This window comes from Montipora capricornis, chromosome 13 (assembly GCF_036669925.1).
Source record: "Montipora capricornis isolate CH-2021 chromosome 13, ASM3666992v2, whole genome shotgun sequence".
NCBI lineage: Eukaryota > Metazoa > Cnidaria > Anthozoa > Scleractinia > Acroporidae > Montipora > Montipora capricornis.
In genome coordinates, this window is record NC_090895.1 from 43,764,958 (window position 1) to 43,782,457 (window position 17,500).

The window sequence follows — 17,500 nt, forward strand, 5'->3', positions numbered from 1 at the left end:
CACTCGAGGAAACACTAAACATTTGTCTAGACAAATTGTATTCTCTTGCTGATCCTCCGGCTTTACCCAGGGATGTTTTACGCAAGCTATTCAGTGGAATTTGCCACCAAGAAGAGCCACTTTCTTTTTGATGGTAAATACTACGACCAAATCGATGGTGTTGCCATGGGTTCACCATTGGGCCCTGTCTTAGCCAACATTTTTATGTGTGCTTTTGAAGAAAAGTGGTTGCTGAACGCCACAGTTAGTCCTTTATTTTGGAATCGTTACGTTGATGAGACATTCACCATGTTCCACAACAAAGACAGTGCAAATGACTTTTTGCACTATTTGAACGGCTGTCATCGCAATATTAAATTCACCATTGAATTTGAACATAACAATGCAATTCCGTTTTTGGACATTCTTGTCACACGTAATCAAAACAACGCTTTCACGACATCCATCTACCGAAAGAAAACTTTCACAGGTCTCTACACGAAATGGGATTCCTTCACTCCACGAAAATACAAAATAAACCTCATCCGCTCCCTCACTTATCGCTACTACCGTCTTTGTTCATCTGGTTCCTTGCTACAATCTGCCCTCATTGATCTTCGAAAACTCCTTCTTCAGAACGGCTACCCACAAGGCATAATCAACTATCATATCAACGATGTTTTGAACAAAAACAGACAACATCAGCATAGCGATCCAGTGTCTACAGTTCCTAAGAAAGATATTGTTATCCTACTTCCCTACTTAGGTTTGCAAAGCAACCAAGTCGCTAAACGCCTGAAATCTTGTGTGTACAAATTCTACTCTTGTGTTAACCTTAAGATTGTTTTTCAGAGCACTCGATGTATAAAATCTTTCTTTCCTTACAAGGACCGTATTAATCGTTCACAACAATCCAGAGTTATTTACAGAGCAAATTCTTGGGATTGTAATGGTTTTTACATCGGTAAAACTAAACGGCGGCTTCACGATAGAAAAACCGAACATTTTAAGGCCCTAGCTAAAAATGACAATACTTCAGCCATTGCTGACCACGTCAAGGCCACTGGACATAACATCAAGTGGGATCATTTTGATATTTTAGCGAAGGGCAAAACTGACTATCATTGTAAAATAAAAGAGACCTTCTTTATTCAAGAACTTGAGCCAGCTTTCAACGTCAACGTCGGAAGTGAAAAGCTGATGCTTTATTAATCTTTTCTGTTTTATTATTATTATAATTATTATTATTATATATTTTACTGTTAAGTATTTGCTTAATCTAGGTTCCAGTCCCCTCATCCGATTTGTTATATATAAATAGCTGTTTTAAATTTTCAACGGTTACTTTTGAAAATGTATGTAGAGCACATACGAAACGTCAAGTCATTATCAAAATGAAAAAGTTCAATATGTTTATCACTGCTGTTTGTGTCTTATTTTTGATCAAACTACGATGGCCCAAGAACAAAAGTATTTATGACTTCTTTTATTCCGCGGTTGGTAAATTTGAATATCAAAAGAAATGTGACGATAATGTTTGAAATATCGCTATTTCATATTTTCCGATAAATGCACAGAAACTGTGGCAAAATAAGCGTGTTTATTTAAAAGCTCAATTAAATTATCAGCTGGTAGTATTAGTGTAGTGTATTATACAAAATCAAAATTTTAGGTTGATCCGCTCCATTTTCAAAACCTCACTGGATTAGAAGGAAAAAAATAGAAATAATAGATCAAAGAAATCAATCTAGATCCAACGAAAATAGAGCCTTCAAGGAGATGCAGACTAACTGTCTATATACAGTGTATAATACCAATTATGAAGGAAAATAAAGGTTACTGAATGAGACAACAATTCAGGCACGTGTCAAATTTAAGTATGTCAAGTGAGACCAATATCCACAGGATTGAAATTAAATTAATTGGAAACTTGACCAAACGCATAATACCTTATCTTAAAATTAATCCCGTTTTTATTATGTTATGATTCCCACAATTCAAAATGAATGTCAGGCACAATCTTGTTTGAGGTAATTGTATCTACATTATGACAAACGCACATAATTTTTTACACTAAAGTATTTTAAGCTGTATGTTTTTCATGTAGGAGTGTAGGAGAGAATTATCCATGGGGAGTCAAAATCTCAAGAGTAAAGTTCACTAGCGAACAGATTTGAGCACGTGATTCAGTTTTGAAATCCTGGTCACAGAGGACATGACTGAACTGAAAAAGGGAAAGGGAAACAGTGTAGATTGGTGTACTTTCCTGACTTGTCGTTTCGTCTGATAGTACTCATACGTGATGCTCATGCGTGATGCTTATGTGTGATACTCATGCGTGATTGAATGATAATGGTGTCTTTCTTATCACCAAGCTTGTCTACTTTTTCTTAACCTTCTTAGCTCCACCGCTAAAGAAACTTGATATAGACTTCATTCCTGTTTTATCAACCTTTGACAACGATTTCTGTGCTGCAGTTAACTTTGTACCACTCTGAAATGAAAGCAAAACAATTACCGTGTTGCAATTTCGGTAAAACAATGACTAACTGGGAATGCTACCATGATGAACTCCTACGAGGGTCTTTCTTCAAGCCATTCAAAACGGCAAGCAAGGATCATTGTGTTAACGAAAACCTTGCCTACATTTTATTAGAACGGTTTTCAATTGAGTGTCGAAAGTAATTAGCGAATTGCTTTGGTTTTGCATGACTTCACTCATTGATTGGTTCAAAGTTCTCGCGCCACTTTTTCAACCAATCAGAAGTGAAACCAAAACCAATCATGGCTTGCGAGTGCACATTTTCCCGCGCTTTGTGCCGGCTACGTGTAATTACTTCGAGTTTTGATTGGTTTACTGGATTGTCTCCGTCCATTTTGATTGACCAAAGTAATTACTTTGGTTTTGGTTTTACGACACTCGATCGAAACTCGCTCTAATTTGAGTTGATTTCAATGTATAGTGTCCCCTGTGGCCTAATATTTGTGCCCCAGCGATACAAGACTTGACAATTGAACAAAAGTCCATTATAGAACACTTCCATAAAATGCTGACCACCTTCCCATTCTTTTGTATTTAATATGTTAATTTGACCTACTGCCCTATTACTCCATTTGCTAGTTCATGTCTGTCTCCTCTTCAAAGCGAGTCCAAGTGAGAAGATTAGTTTCCATTCACATGTAAAATAGCACTAATTCTTACCATCACAAAAACTTCGCACTTAGACTCGCTTTGAAGAAGAGGTAGACATGGACTGGGACATGGTCTATTTTGAAACAAAATTCTTGTATATTCTAATATTCCAAATATTCTATTTGGTTGCCATTATATGAAAGAGGTCTATTATTAAGCCTATTCAAGTCACTACTTTTCGGCACTTTATTTAAAAATCCTTTGGTATGTGTTATTAACGTACAAACGCGAAAAAAAAAATTAACAGTAAATTCAACTAATCAGGCGAGTCCACAGAATTCCTTAAATTTGAATCCCCATGAAAACCTTTTCTTCAGTCAGTCGTATTTACTGTATTGTCCTTTTGTCATTCTTGCATAAATATCAAGAATCAAATCTTTTTAGGCGATTGATACTCAACATGTTACATGGATAAGTACCTTGTCTTCCAACTTGGAACTCAATTTGCTGAAATCTTTAGAGTAATCCTCCATTGCCTCTGGAATTTCATCAGAAACTTTTGCTCTCTAGGACAAAAATAGAACATGGAAAAAATAATATTGATATTACAGTAGTCTTGAACACAAGAAAACAAGTGAGTGAAAACAGTTTGTAAATTGTCATGAGGTAGGCCACTTATGCCCAGAAATACAGGGGCACGTCCAATTATAACATCCAACACAAGTTTCCTATGAATTGCTCACATTTCTTGATATACCCGAGGTAGGCTGTTGCCATAACAACTTTGAATCCAAGAGACATACATGTATAGTGTACAGAATGAGTAGCAGTTGATATGACTCAAGGAATACCCCATCTATATCCACAATGCGTATATACTAAAACAGTGTCAAGCGTTGAACGTGTGCACTGATTGGCTACTCAAACTCCGGATATCCTTCCCTATTCACCTCCGAGCAATTTGCGCGGAATTTCCGGCCGAAAATGTTGCGATCTTTGCAGAAATAAATGAGTTAAAATCATCTATATTATATCCCTGCGGCTCAGTAAATATCCACCACTAGCCACCTTCACTTTGGTGAATAGTTGCTAAAATTAATAATTTATGGCCTTGTTATTTTAATGTTAAACTCTTCAGCCACGACAGAACTAAACATGTGCTGACATGATAAATTGCACATAGCACATGCACTAATCCAAAACACGGAATGGACTAAACATTACAGCAGTCTAGTATCACAATTACTATTATTAGCAACTCAACCCAAAGGGGCGAGTTTGTAAAATGTGATACAGCACCAACTAAAATGCATTGCATGTTTACGTCCACAAGTTATTTTTGTAACCCCAGACATAAATATTATTTTCCAATGAAAAGGCTAAGTAAACGAAGGAAACTCTGTATCAGAGAAACATCAATTTATACCATAATTATTTCTTCTGTTTTTCCTTCATGAAGTATTAATAAGTTTAATTTAAAAGAATTGCAAAATTTGTTCCATCTATGTGCGTGTTACTAGGAGTATTTCTACTCCCCCCTGTATGGGATGCTAGTCCATCGCAGGGCTCGAAATTGCGACTCACTGGTCGCCAATGCGACCAAAAATTGAATGCTGGCGACTAGATTAACAGAACTGGTCGCCAACTGGCGAATCACGTTTTGTCTTTAACCCAGGATAACCAGTAGACAACTTTTGTATTTGAATCTTTATATGATGAAATCATTCGGAATTGGTAGCTAGAACACGACTCACCTTCCTTTTCCCACGAAAAACTTACGTCTCAATACTACAAGAAAATCGGTTTCACACACTATAAATCAATAGCACAAAATGTACTTCGCTACTTCGATAACCGCGTTGTCGCACTGAAACACCATGTGCTTCTTGTCTGTTACGTGAGTTTTTTGCGGCCGGACGACGAAGATTCAGCCAGAAGGTTAATTGAAAATTTAAATCCATGGTCAGTTGTGAATGCTGGAAACGGAGATTTAGCCAAATTACCGAAGGACCTCCTCGGAACTACCTTGATATTGATAATGAACCAAGACATCGCACGATTAGTTTGCAAGTTGTATGGAACCTTCGAAAAGCAACCTGTACCCTTAACGGAAAGTAGGTTGGAGAACTTGTCCCCTCTGTTAGAAAGCGGACACCTACAAAATTGACTTCACAAGGTGTAAAATAGGTGGAGATAAATATTGGTAGAAAATACTTTAAGAAACCAAGTTCCTCTGATTCTAGAGGCTACTGAAACCGCGGAGCCGCAATAGTATTGTGTTTACTCGCAATAAAGGTAAGTTGCTTGCCACGCAAGCCGTAGGAGAATAAATAACTACGTTTTGAAGAGGTTAAAGGACCCATGTTTGCCTTGCTACGGAAAACACGGACTTAAAACGTTCTGTACTTCGGTCCATTTCAAATAACCGTAAAGAACACCATCACCAAACGACAGACTAAAGCCGAAAACAACAGTGGCTTTAGAGGGCTTTCTCGTGCTGGTTTTTTTTTTTTGGGTGTTTAATAATTACGACTTTCCTTGCATGCAAAGTAACATTTAAAATCATGTTCTTACGTAAGTCATATATTAAGTAAGTTGGCGACCAAAGTTTATGATCTGGCGACCAAATTTTTCCCATTAGTCGCCAGCTGGCACCTGGGCAAAAAAGTTAATTTCGAGCCCTGCATCGCAGGGTTACCCCCAGCATTTTCGCCGGTACCCATTTATACACCTGGGTGGAGAGAGGCACCGTGAGAGTAAAGTGTCTTGCCCAAGAACACAACAGAATGTCCCCGGCCAGGACCCCAACCTGGACCACTCGATCCGGAGTCGAGCACACTAACCATGAGGTCACCGCACCTTTACAATCATAGAAACAAGATAATTGATGTAGAAGCTAATTTGCAAATGTACGTTTTTTCGCCTATCAAGAAAGTGCAGCTGGGAGTCTTCCACTTTAATTAAAAGGACTGAGGCTGAAGGCACAAAACGCTCTTCCAATACCTTGGTAGGTGGCTCTTCTGGGGAAGACAAAGGTGCCTCATCTGTAATACTGCAATAAAAGAAACCAAGATACAGTAGCTAAACAAGATACATAGAAAACAACATTACACATGTTTGTGATTCCAGGAAACAGAACTTCTTCTGAATTAGCAACAACTTTGAAAAGGCACTTAAATATTGTAAGACGACAACATATTTCAAGATAAACCAAGACCGCTCCCCTCAAAGAAGTTCCATAGAGAGATGCATCTGCACGTATCAATTTCAACACCCTTTCCAAACTTTTTACGGGATCGGTGGCTTATGTTCAAAGCAACTGAGCAAAGCTGTATCCAAAAAAGAAAGGATGATTTACCTGGTAAAAAATGGGTCATTCTACCTGGTGCCTGACCATTAATGAACCCCCAGTATTCGAAAGAAACAATGGAGGGGAATAGCTTTTACTACTTTTCCTTACCTGCATATATACAGATAATAATTATTTATTAATAATTATTGAACAGCCTAGTTATTAGCTCCAAATATTGAAAGTACATTTCATCATTATCTATCGTTGAATTCTGAGTCAAGCATACCAGATATTCTTTGAGTATCTTGCTTTAATTACAAAAAAATGAAAAGGGATGTCATGATAATTATGCCCTTCTACAAGCAAATTCATATTATATGAATGAGAAAAAGTGTACACAATGCCAACAGCAAATATTTCAGTTAGAGTTGCTTTCAATTTCTTCCACAATCATTCAATTTGGATCTTAAATTGGAAAAATCAATGATTAAATTGATCTTAATTTCCTCACAAAAATTTTGATGAAATACATTATTGTTTACACAATATAATGTAACTAAATAATATTGTGCCTTATACCTTAAAGATTCCTTGAGAGTTTGACTCCATTGTGAAGATAGATAATCTGACACAAGACCAAAGGCATACCTTTCATAGTCACCTACATGTAAACAGCAGAAAAAACAGCAACTGACAGTTTTTACTGATGTGCCTTTGAGTTACCAATAACTCAATGAAAAGATATGTTCAGGATGTATAGGTGGGGTTTTCAAGAGTATAAAAGAAATTAAGCAGTTCAAGGAACAGAAATAAAACGAAGCAACAAATTTTTTCGAATGTATGAATATGTCTGTAGCTTAAATTGAATATTTAAACTAAAACTGGAGACAAAGGATTTAACATAGAGATTATGCTACACAATGTTTTGATAAGTGTATTGCAAGAATTGCGACATTGTTTTGTTGTCCATCTAAAGGCTGACATTACCTACACAATAACTTGTTATGCAATATACGCAGACCAAGTACTACCTCTAGAGGTGTTTGTGTGCCGTTTACTACGGACAAATGTTGCACTTTGGGATCCTTTAGAAACACAAATGCCACTTGAGGAAAGGCAATCAGTGGTGTGTTGAACCTAACAAAAAAGAACCAGACACTCAACAGACATCAATAACAACAATAATTATTTTATTTTCACTCTTTGTTACTAAGAAAGAATGACAATGAATAACAATTAAAATGAGTACTGGCTGCACAGAATAACCATAGTGGTTAACCCATTGACTCCCAGGGGTTCCCCATTGACGAGTAAAATCGTCTGGCGTTAGACAGAGTAAAATACTAAGTCTGGCCGGTTTAGGCTGGTTTGGACGTGAAAGGGTTAATGGGGACTTGAGAAGAGCCAGTACAGTACACTGCATTGAAGGTAAATGAAGAAGAGGAGTATCATTTAAATTTAACGACCTCTACATACATGTAGCTAATTAGCTGGAGCAAGCAAATCATATACAGTGCACATGTACACAATACTCTGAATAATATCAATCTTTCGCATGCACTGATTATTTCTGATTCCATCCGTGGACATTGCAAAGAAGTGCTGCCAGCCCAGCGGTTAGGGCACTTTCCTTGAGATTCCGAGGTCCTAAGTTCAAGACCAATTCTGACCACTCGTTGAATTTGATCCTGGTAGTCCCTAGTTCAACTTCTCCGCTGCACTTACAAATAGCCAACTGGTTTGCCTCAGGCCTATTGGGATTCTTAACAGTTGTTGTTGTTCTGTCATTTTGTTGATTGTTGCACTGGCCCTGAAAACCGCCTACTGGGAGTGATCAGTCAATGAAGTACGTTTTTCGGTGTTTTTGACTTTTTTGTAAATTACTATAGCAGCCATTTTTCTGAAAGCACTGAACGTGACATTTTGGGCACTCAACGTGCCTTGCAAGCGCCAAAGGCGCAAGCTACATAGAGGGTCTGCCTCCCCAGGAAATTTTAAAACTAGAACACTCAGAAATGCTGTTTCTAGTGTTTCTGGAACCCAAGAATCAGTTTCCCAGGCAAGGTTGGAGGTCCCTCAAATTCTCTTTAAAAAGTAAGCAAACAAATAATAATAATAATAATAAAATAATAGTAATAAATAAAACAAACACCTCCAATATTGGTATTAAAGTACCGCACATGGAATGGGAAACCACTGGACGAAATGTCTGGCCTCAAACGAAAGCCCTGCATATTGTTCTCTGTATTACAGATTTACAAAGGTTACAGTGGTTTGATTCACTTTTCAAAAGAACAGGACTAATATTCTGAAACTTAATTGTCACTGCAAAGTTGACCTACAAACAAATGCTCCAAATGGACTACATAAGTACATGTGGAATGCATATTTGCCACTGGTTGACGCTGTTGATGGTGTCATAACAGAATTTTCCTCAAAATTATATAAACCTAAAGTAACAAGTCATGTATTCCTTGACTAAATTGCATTCTGTTTATTTTGTTCATCCTCCTATGTGAAGGCCATTTCGGTCATTACAAAAAAGGAACAATTTAATACCAAAACAGCTACAACAAAATACTCGGTATATTCATATTCCACAAGAAACTGAAAAATATGGAAAAATGTTGATGGACCACTTTCGATATTTTCTTAAAATTTAGCTTAAAAGAGATGTTTAGAGGACAAAGACGAAGGAAAGTGGATGATACATGCTAATACAATACAATACAATACAATACATACTTAATTGACTGCTCCCCATAGGGGCTTTTCAGGGCCAATGAAACACAACGAAACGACAGAACAGAACAACAACAACTGTTAAGAATCCCAATTGGCTGGAGGCAAACCAGTTGGCTATTTACAAGTGCGGCTGGGAAGTTGAACCAGGGACTACCACGATCAAATTCAACGAGTGATCAGAGCGGGTCTTGAACCCGGGATCTCCGGATCTCAAGGCAAGCACCCTAACCACTGGGCCACACTGCCTCCGACATTCACTGCCGGCATCACTGCCTCCGACATTCATTCTGCCTCCGACATTCATTGCAACTTTATGTTTCTTTCGTTTGTGTCCTTACTGCCTCACTATCAAGCTGAAGATTGATAATTGTTTTGGAAATGGCCTATTCTCACCTTTAATTTCAACCATGCAATAGTTTTCTCATCATTGAGTCGGTATGCTTGCAAATCATCATCACCCTTAACATCACAGATGTTTAAGAGCTCATCAGGCGAGAGACAATCTGTTAATATGCTGATTGGTGGGTGTCTTTCATCTACAAGTAGTTGTTCCAGAGTTCTGAACTGATGCAAATAATGAGAACCGTTAGAGGAGTAATAGAAGCAGTAGCCATAGCAACAGCATATAAGCATCACTGACGGGAGCAGTGATGCCGGCTGCGTTAAACATTATCATTGCCACCTACATGTACAGTGCTGTGGCAGCAGCAACAGCAGCCCCAGCAGTAGCAGTATAAGGAGTATTAGCCTTCTTCCGTTCTGCCGAGAGATGGTGCAACCTCATTTAAGTTCATCATCTTTGATCTTTTTCACAGTGTGTTCTCTTTTTGATTTTTCTTTGGCCTACAGCTCTACATGTATATGGCCTTCAAACTGTAGGGTAGTAGCATCTCACAAAACTGGTCACTCCCTTGGTTGACCTTTTGTGTGTACCAAGTTTACCGTTGTCAGTAAGTTCGTTCAGGTCCATTTTTCTGTCACTGAACCAAGATCTAGACTTGCTATTAAGCAGTTTGACAGCATTTAGATCCAAGCCCTTAAATACTGGGTGGGAGAGATTACTGTAAGCTTCTTTCTATTGCTCTTGAGCTTTTTAGCTAAATACAATTTAAGGTGGCTCAAGCTAGTTTCAAAGCTTTCAAGTAACATTTGTATTAAAAGGTTTGGCACTACAATGCTGCATCACCTATTTAAGTAATGTTATGGTACCATAAGAAACACCAATTATTGCTAAACAAGACGCAGTCACTAATGTGACATAATAAGTCACCGTGGAAATGGGAAAGGCCTGTAATAACACCCTTAATTTTGTCTTTAGTGGTACACATCTCAAAAACAAACCTGGCTAGCCCCATTTTTTATTGCTGGAAAGTGATCAGAATGCCAAGATAAAACTTTCTGCAAAGTTACAAATTAAAATTCTTTACAGTAGACTCAGAGCCACCTTAAAAGGTGGCTCTGATTCTGCAGTACAGAGTTTGAGTTTGTTTGTCATGTGAGATAACCAAGGACCACTTAAACCTTGAACTTTTCGCATTATTTTTTCAAGTGAAGCCATTTTCAAGGATTCTCCAGCTTCTAGTGTTGTGCTTATTCTCTAATGCCCTTCTATCCCTGAACACTGAAAAGGATTTTTTGAGAGATTTTTTGAAACTCAAGGACAAAATGCCCGCATATACAACAACACTAGTCCACAAATACTAGTCCACCCAGCAAATGCGAAAGAATGGAGACCTCTGCTAGCAAGGAATCAGGCTTTCTTCACAACAAGATAATTCTTCAAGGGCCCAACGCTCTTCAAACATCTACAAAAAACTTTGTCAAGAAAGTTTGAACCCATAAAAAGACATCCTGAAATGTGGATTGACTGACCAACTAAGAGATTAAATGATCAATTACTTGATTGATTGATTGATCAAAGTTCATTATCATACCTTTTGTGAGTGTTTGGTGAGGTAGGGTAATGCAAGGAACAATGGATCTATGGGTGCTATGACATAAAGACTTCCATCTAAATGTAGATTTCAAAAACAAACATAAAGGTAATGAAGTCATACGAGTTTGCTCATTACATATTTTATAATAATTATCTTTAAGATAATACACACACTGTGATTGGCTAAATTAGAAGGACGTATTCTACAGTACAGCCACTGTATGGCCTGCTAAATCTGAAATTTGGATAAAACATTCTCTAGCAAGTTCTTCATGTCATTTCTGTTACATGTATATAAACTTGTAAAACTGTTTGAATCTTGCAAGCAACTATTTCAAACAGACAAAAGGATTTCGTTTTTTGAATTTTCACACAGCAATCTTTGTGGCAGTTGAACCTTCCGTTGGGAAGGTTGCGTGCATCACTTCACTTCACACCTAATTTGACTATTATTCTAACTATTGGCTGTACTATTTGGGAAATACCATGCTCTTGTGGTCCCCCTCCCCCATATTCAATGTTGGAAGAAAAGTCACCATTAATTTTTGTTTTGTGGAAAATCCAACATTGATAAGGGGGAGGGGGGGCTATCTCAAAAGTGACGCTACCTTCCTAACACTTTTGTCCTGGATTGCTGTTTCCTTTCCTGCATGGAGGATTTTCACATTCATTTGATATAATAAACAGCTTACTAAAAACTCAGTAAATGTATGTAATTTTACAGCATGGACCTTGCACTTGGTTAGTAAGAGGTATTTAATACATTATGATGAATTGCAGTGTGCATTCATTGTACTATGAAATAAAATCAATCATTAATAATAACACTACCACCTAAATGCATGTGAGAAACTTGATCATTTCACATGAAATCCTTTTCTTAACAGTAAAAAAGGACAAATTAAACACAACAGCTGAGCTCTCAAAATCAGATGCATCAATTTCACATGCAGATGCAAACGGAGATGCTCATCTGCGTTTGGTGTACACACGTTTTGCACACAATTTTCTGAACACTTATCTCTGAAGTGTACTGTAGTCGGCGGGTCTAATCTGCAGGTCACAGGTCGCAGGTTCCGGGTTGCAGGTCATTGTTTCACCAATACAGAAAGTACCGTATTTACCCGTGTATAAGTCGATCCCATGTATAAGTCGACCCCCCATTTTTGATGGCAAAAAAAGCAATTTCTTAATTTCTTTGCTAAATGTTCATGGGATATTAATCTTGCATTCTTCGATTTCTGGAACTGTGGATTCACAAAAAATTAAGGGCCTCAAGCACTTAATAGTTTTGTGGTTCAGCGGTTGTTGTATGTGCGGGCATTTTGTCCTTGAATTTCGAAAAAGTTCTCAGAAAATCGAACATGAAAACCTCAAACTAACCTGTTTCGTTGTTCAAGGATAGAGGGCTTTAGAGGATAAGCACAACATCACAGAAGCAGGAGTCAATCTTTGAAAATAACTTCAAAAACGATGCGAAATGTGCAAGGTTTAATTGGTGCTTGACTTATAATTTCTCACATGGCAAACGAAAACTCATAAACCAAACAATACAAAGTTTGCAAAAGCATTTACATCATCCAGGTTTGTATAAAGAATAAAAAACAATCATTACCAACCAGCATTTTCAGGCAACACAACAGGTGACGATCATGCTTGCACGCAAACACAAGGAATTGTGCCAGGTTACTAAGCCGTTGAAGGATCGCGTTTTATTTAAAGAAACAAGAATGTTTTTTAGAGCTTTCCGCCTTTGGAAAACGAAAATTTCCAGTGTCTATTTCATATTTGTGCTTGTGAGTATCTTCAACATTTAAAGTAAAACAAATCCTTTTTCATTTCAACTGGAATTGCTTAATTACATTCATTTTGAAGTCTTTCGTCATTCATTTTGAAGTATTTCGTCCACTGCATTCGTTATGCCCAACGACCACATTATGATGTTTATTTTGAATAAATTATTTAGCTGGAACTTGGCTCGAAATCTTTGACCCATGTATAAGTCGAGGGCGATTTTTGGAGCTTCTTTTGAGGCCATAAGAGGCAGACTTATACACGGGTAAATACGGTATCCTAAACATTCATAAAAGCTAACCTTAAGCCTAAAAACTTTTTGTTTAGGCCTAATTAGGCCCAAGGTTAGCTTTTAAGAATGTTTAGGATACTTTCTGTATTGATGAAACAATGACCTGCAACCCACGACCTGCGACCTGCAAATTAGACCCGCTGTACTGTAGTTCACCATCAAAAGAAACATCTCTTCATGCATATTATGCTGGAGTTAAAATTTCACCACCTCCTTCAAGATACTTAATTTAAAAGACATGCATGTACCTCTCTGGACAGAATCCTCCACAAACCACGATCTTGGCTCTTCTTTAAACCGTAAGACTTCAAAGACCTTTTCCCGATCATGGGATAACAGAAACAGCACCTCCTTACCTACAACATTTGTGCAAGATACAAGAGTTTTATTAAATTAAAGTCCTGTAACGAACAAAATAAACAAGATTAAGTAAAGCAGCAGAGAGTTTAAGTTGCAATTAGTTGCATTTACTTCATGTAACTATTGAAGTTAACAATAAAATGCGCCCATGAAGATGGTACATTTAAAATGTAAATTGATACAATTATTGTTCTTTCACCTGGTGCCTAGCAACTGAGCATCATTCTTTTCACTGATGCATTACATCATCTCTACATGTACTCACAACAACAGCCTAATAAAGTTTCTCCCACACTCCCCCTTAACAAAAATGAAATCTATAGTGTGTGCAAAATATTAATAAGTGTATGGACTCTGCAAACCAAATAGTGTCCAGGGAGTGGCCATGGACTAGAGACCAGGGTAACTATTTGGAAAAAAAATCGCACATTTTTGTCTTAGGTTTAAAAGCTCCTGTCTCTGAATCCCACCAGTTCCTAATGGGCTCTATGAACATTTCATTTCATATGTGTATATCATTCTCACAGTGGCTCACTTGGGTGGTTGGTTGGTCGCATCTCAGATATGCTTTAAGGTGACTGTATGATGCAGTTATGAGCTATGCTGTCAGTCATTATTTGACTCTGTAGTTGCGTGATGCAGCTTGAATTTAAGACCCACATTTCACCCTTGCTCACCATAAAGTCTCCAGTAGCTCAGTAGTTAGAGCATCCGAGTAGATCATGCGGGGTCATAAGTTCGAATCCCATCTGGGATTTTTCTGAGTTCCCAATGGGTTCTATTAACATTTCATTTCATATGTGTATATCATTCTCACATTTGCTGTCTTTAATTACTTCAATTTAGGGGCTAACAGCTGTTGGTACAGCCACACTAATCAAAATCAATGCACATTAGAAGTTGACTCATCTTGTAATCAGCCAAGCCATCACCATATTCACTGTTAGACAATAGTCCATTTTATAGTTGTGTGCTTAGATACCTGCATGGAGTTGACCTTATTTTGATAGAAACCTCACTGCTTTTCTTATGTAAATTTTTATTAATTGGGATGACAACAACATCATTAACATAAGAAAAGGAGGGAGGTCTGTATCATAACAAGGTCAACACCAGCCTCACTTTCATTTAAAGGCCAGGCAGCTAAGCACACAACTGTAAAGAGGTCTATTTACTATTAAAGATATCAATAAATTACCCGATCTAGGATGGGAGATTTTGATAAAGACAGGATCTGTGTTACTACATTCTTTGGAACAAACAGCACTTTCTACAAAAAAAAAACACAAATGTATAAGTCTTACACTTTACAACAATAACAATAACATCATTGCATGACGTATTGAAGTTTAAATGTCACTTGCAAGCCTGGGCCCATTGTGATCTTGTACAGTTAAACTGTAAATAATAATCAATTATTTTCAATTCTCAAGAATAATCAATTATTGTTTAAAATCCTTTTAAGTCACATGTACTCTGAATGTCAATGTGTCATAATATTATTATTAATTTATTATATACCTCTGTCACGACAACAACAGACAGACAGACAGACAGACACAATATATTTATTTAAGCAAACCACTGAATTTAAGTTGTGCAAGGTGTCTGAGAGTCCAATACGCAAGTTTGGAAGATGATGATTAATATTACGTTACAAAGGCAAAACCTTGTTACATCAACGTACTGTGTGTCTCTTCAAATGAACGATATTAGAAAAACACTTAGGTCGATTCATTAATTTCACCACGATTGAAGTGTTTGGTAAAGGGTTCTTTCAAGTGATACGGACCACAATTATAAATGATGCCCTAGAAGAGGCTCTGCGTAAACTTAATAAGCTGACGCCACATTTCAAGAGCTGTTTTAATCAGAATGCTGTATTTCTAGTTAAATAATCATACCTGGAGCAATGAAAATCCACTGATTCACTTCATTCTGCGTTTGCATGCCATTCTGTTGGCTTTTGGGCATAATTTTGTCAAATATTTTGTAGCTGTATCTGGAGGTTTCCGTTCCCACGTTTGCGCGCGAAATATAGCTCTTAAGGTAAGTACTTTACATTGAGCTATACATGACGCCGTTAATCTCTTCGGCGGTAGCCGCTGACCAACAGATTATTCAAATAGAGTTCCGGTCCCGGGGGAAAGCTGAGTCCCGGGAAAAGGTCAAGTCGAGCCGACGGGGAAAAGCCGAGTCCCGGGGGTTGGCGGTCTTTAGGTGCGCTTTTTTGGGAAAATCCGAAAACGGATTCTTGAATCCAAACACGGATTTTGTCTTTTTTGGCGAAATCCAAAAACGGATCATAAATACAAAGACCTGCAAAGTATCCACACTCGAGGAGGATACTTCGGATCAAATCTAAATCCGGATTTTTGAGATTCACCACTTCAGCGTTTTTTTGGGAAAGGGATTTGAAAAAAGTATTTTTGAGAAGCGGTTTTCCATGCGAAAAGGATATACAACAGCTACCGTACAAGACAGTTTAGCTGAAATGTTCTCGCGCCATTTTTACCGTACGATCGAAGACACAAATGTGTCAAAAATAGTTAGGTTTCTTGCAAATTACACTAAAAGCTTCTTGACAGCCATAATATTGTTAGCACCTTTCCTACGGTTGAAAAGTAAACTGCAAAAAATACACTCTGTGATCGATTTGTACTTTAGCAAACATGTTTTTCGTCATTTCTTTTTATCGATCGCTAAGGTATTTTCCTTTTCTGGTGGCATTTTCATTGAAAAACAAACCAGCAACCTTTTTTTTTGTTTTGAAACTGCATGCAACTCTGGGTTTGTTTGTTTGCGCCGTCATAGAAAATAATCCTTTTTCGGATTTTGTGTTTTTTTGACGCTGAAGAATCCATTGATCCGAACTCACAAAAAAACGCACCCTTAGCTCGGGGCCGGGGTAAGGAAAGAAAGCTTATATTTGGACGGTGCGCTTGACATACGATAGCCCTATAGACCATTTCCGAATTGCGCAAGAAACTGGGGCGAGTTTCAAATTTGAACCAATCGATGAATCGACACCATCAGATGAAAGATAACATTGAGATTGACCATCTGTCCAAGTTTGATGCTTTTAGGTCGAACAGAGATTAAGTTACGGACTTTACAACATAGTTAAAAAGCCATACAAACGTCTCTAATTTTGAGACTGCGTCCCCCAAAACCATATAAACTCTCAAATGTTTTTACGATTTTTGTAATATTCACAAAAAGAGGCAAACAAAGTGATTTTTACCTCACCTATTTTCAAATAGTAGGTCCATTACAGGATTTTTCAGTTGTCCCAAATCTGATAAAATTAAGAGTTTGTATGGTTTTGGGGGACGCAGCCTCACAATTAGAGACGTTTGTATGGATTTCTATCTATGTTTTAAAGTTCATAACTTGGTCTCCGTTCGTTATTTTTCATGTGATGGTGTCAATTTATCGATCGGTTCAAATTTGAAACTCGCCCCATTTCCCTGCGCAATTCCGGAATCACAACGGACTAATTAACTGAAAAACCCTCACTCATTTGAAGACCTTTGGAGACAAACGGCTTGCGAAGAACAAAATTGATACAGTAGTTTTTTGTTCCCTTTTTTAACTCGTTCATACGAGGAGTTGAGAACTGAATATTGAAAGTGCATTGCATAATGAGCTGTTTCTGTACGCGATATTCCTGATAATCTTTGCAATTTTAAAAAAGAACCTGTAAGATCATTAGCGCTTTTCACAGCCAAAAATTTATCACTTTTTGATGGCTAATAACTGGCTCGTTATCAAAGCTGAAAGGTTTAAAACTGGACATTTAACTAAGTTTTACAAGTTCTTTGAGCAAAGTCGTATGTTGCATGCTTTCGATTCGACCTTGTTGAGCTGCGTCGTTGGCGATTAGCCGCGACAATTATTATTATTATTATTATTTTATGTTAATGAAAAGAATGTAAACCGGTAAGACGTCAGCAATGGTTCCCTGAG

General features: G+C 37.6%; 1 protein-coding gene across 1 annotated transcript; it reads right to left on the reverse strand.

Moving 5' to 3' along the window:
- Positions 1 to 1,563: 1,563 nt before the first annotated feature.
- Positions 1,564 to 15,585, reverse strand: LOC138028588 (ribonuclease H2 subunit B-like). The gene is made up of 10 exons (XM_068876190.1): positions 15,436 to 15,585; positions 14,730 to 14,801; positions 13,420 to 13,527; positions 11,084 to 11,160; positions 9,543 to 9,713; positions 7,436 to 7,541; positions 6,984 to 7,065; positions 6,116 to 6,164; positions 3,592 to 3,678; positions 1,564 to 2,473 (listed from the first exon to the last, which is right to left on the reverse strand). Exons 1-10 carry the CDS (start codon positions 15,503 to 15,505, stop codon positions 2,360 to 2,362), a joined length of 936 nt encoding a protein of 311 aa, XP_068732291.1. The 5' UTR covers positions 15,506 to 15,585; the 3' UTR covers positions 1,564 to 2,359.
- Between the last annotated feature and the right edge of the window lie 1,915 nt (positions 15,586 to 17,500).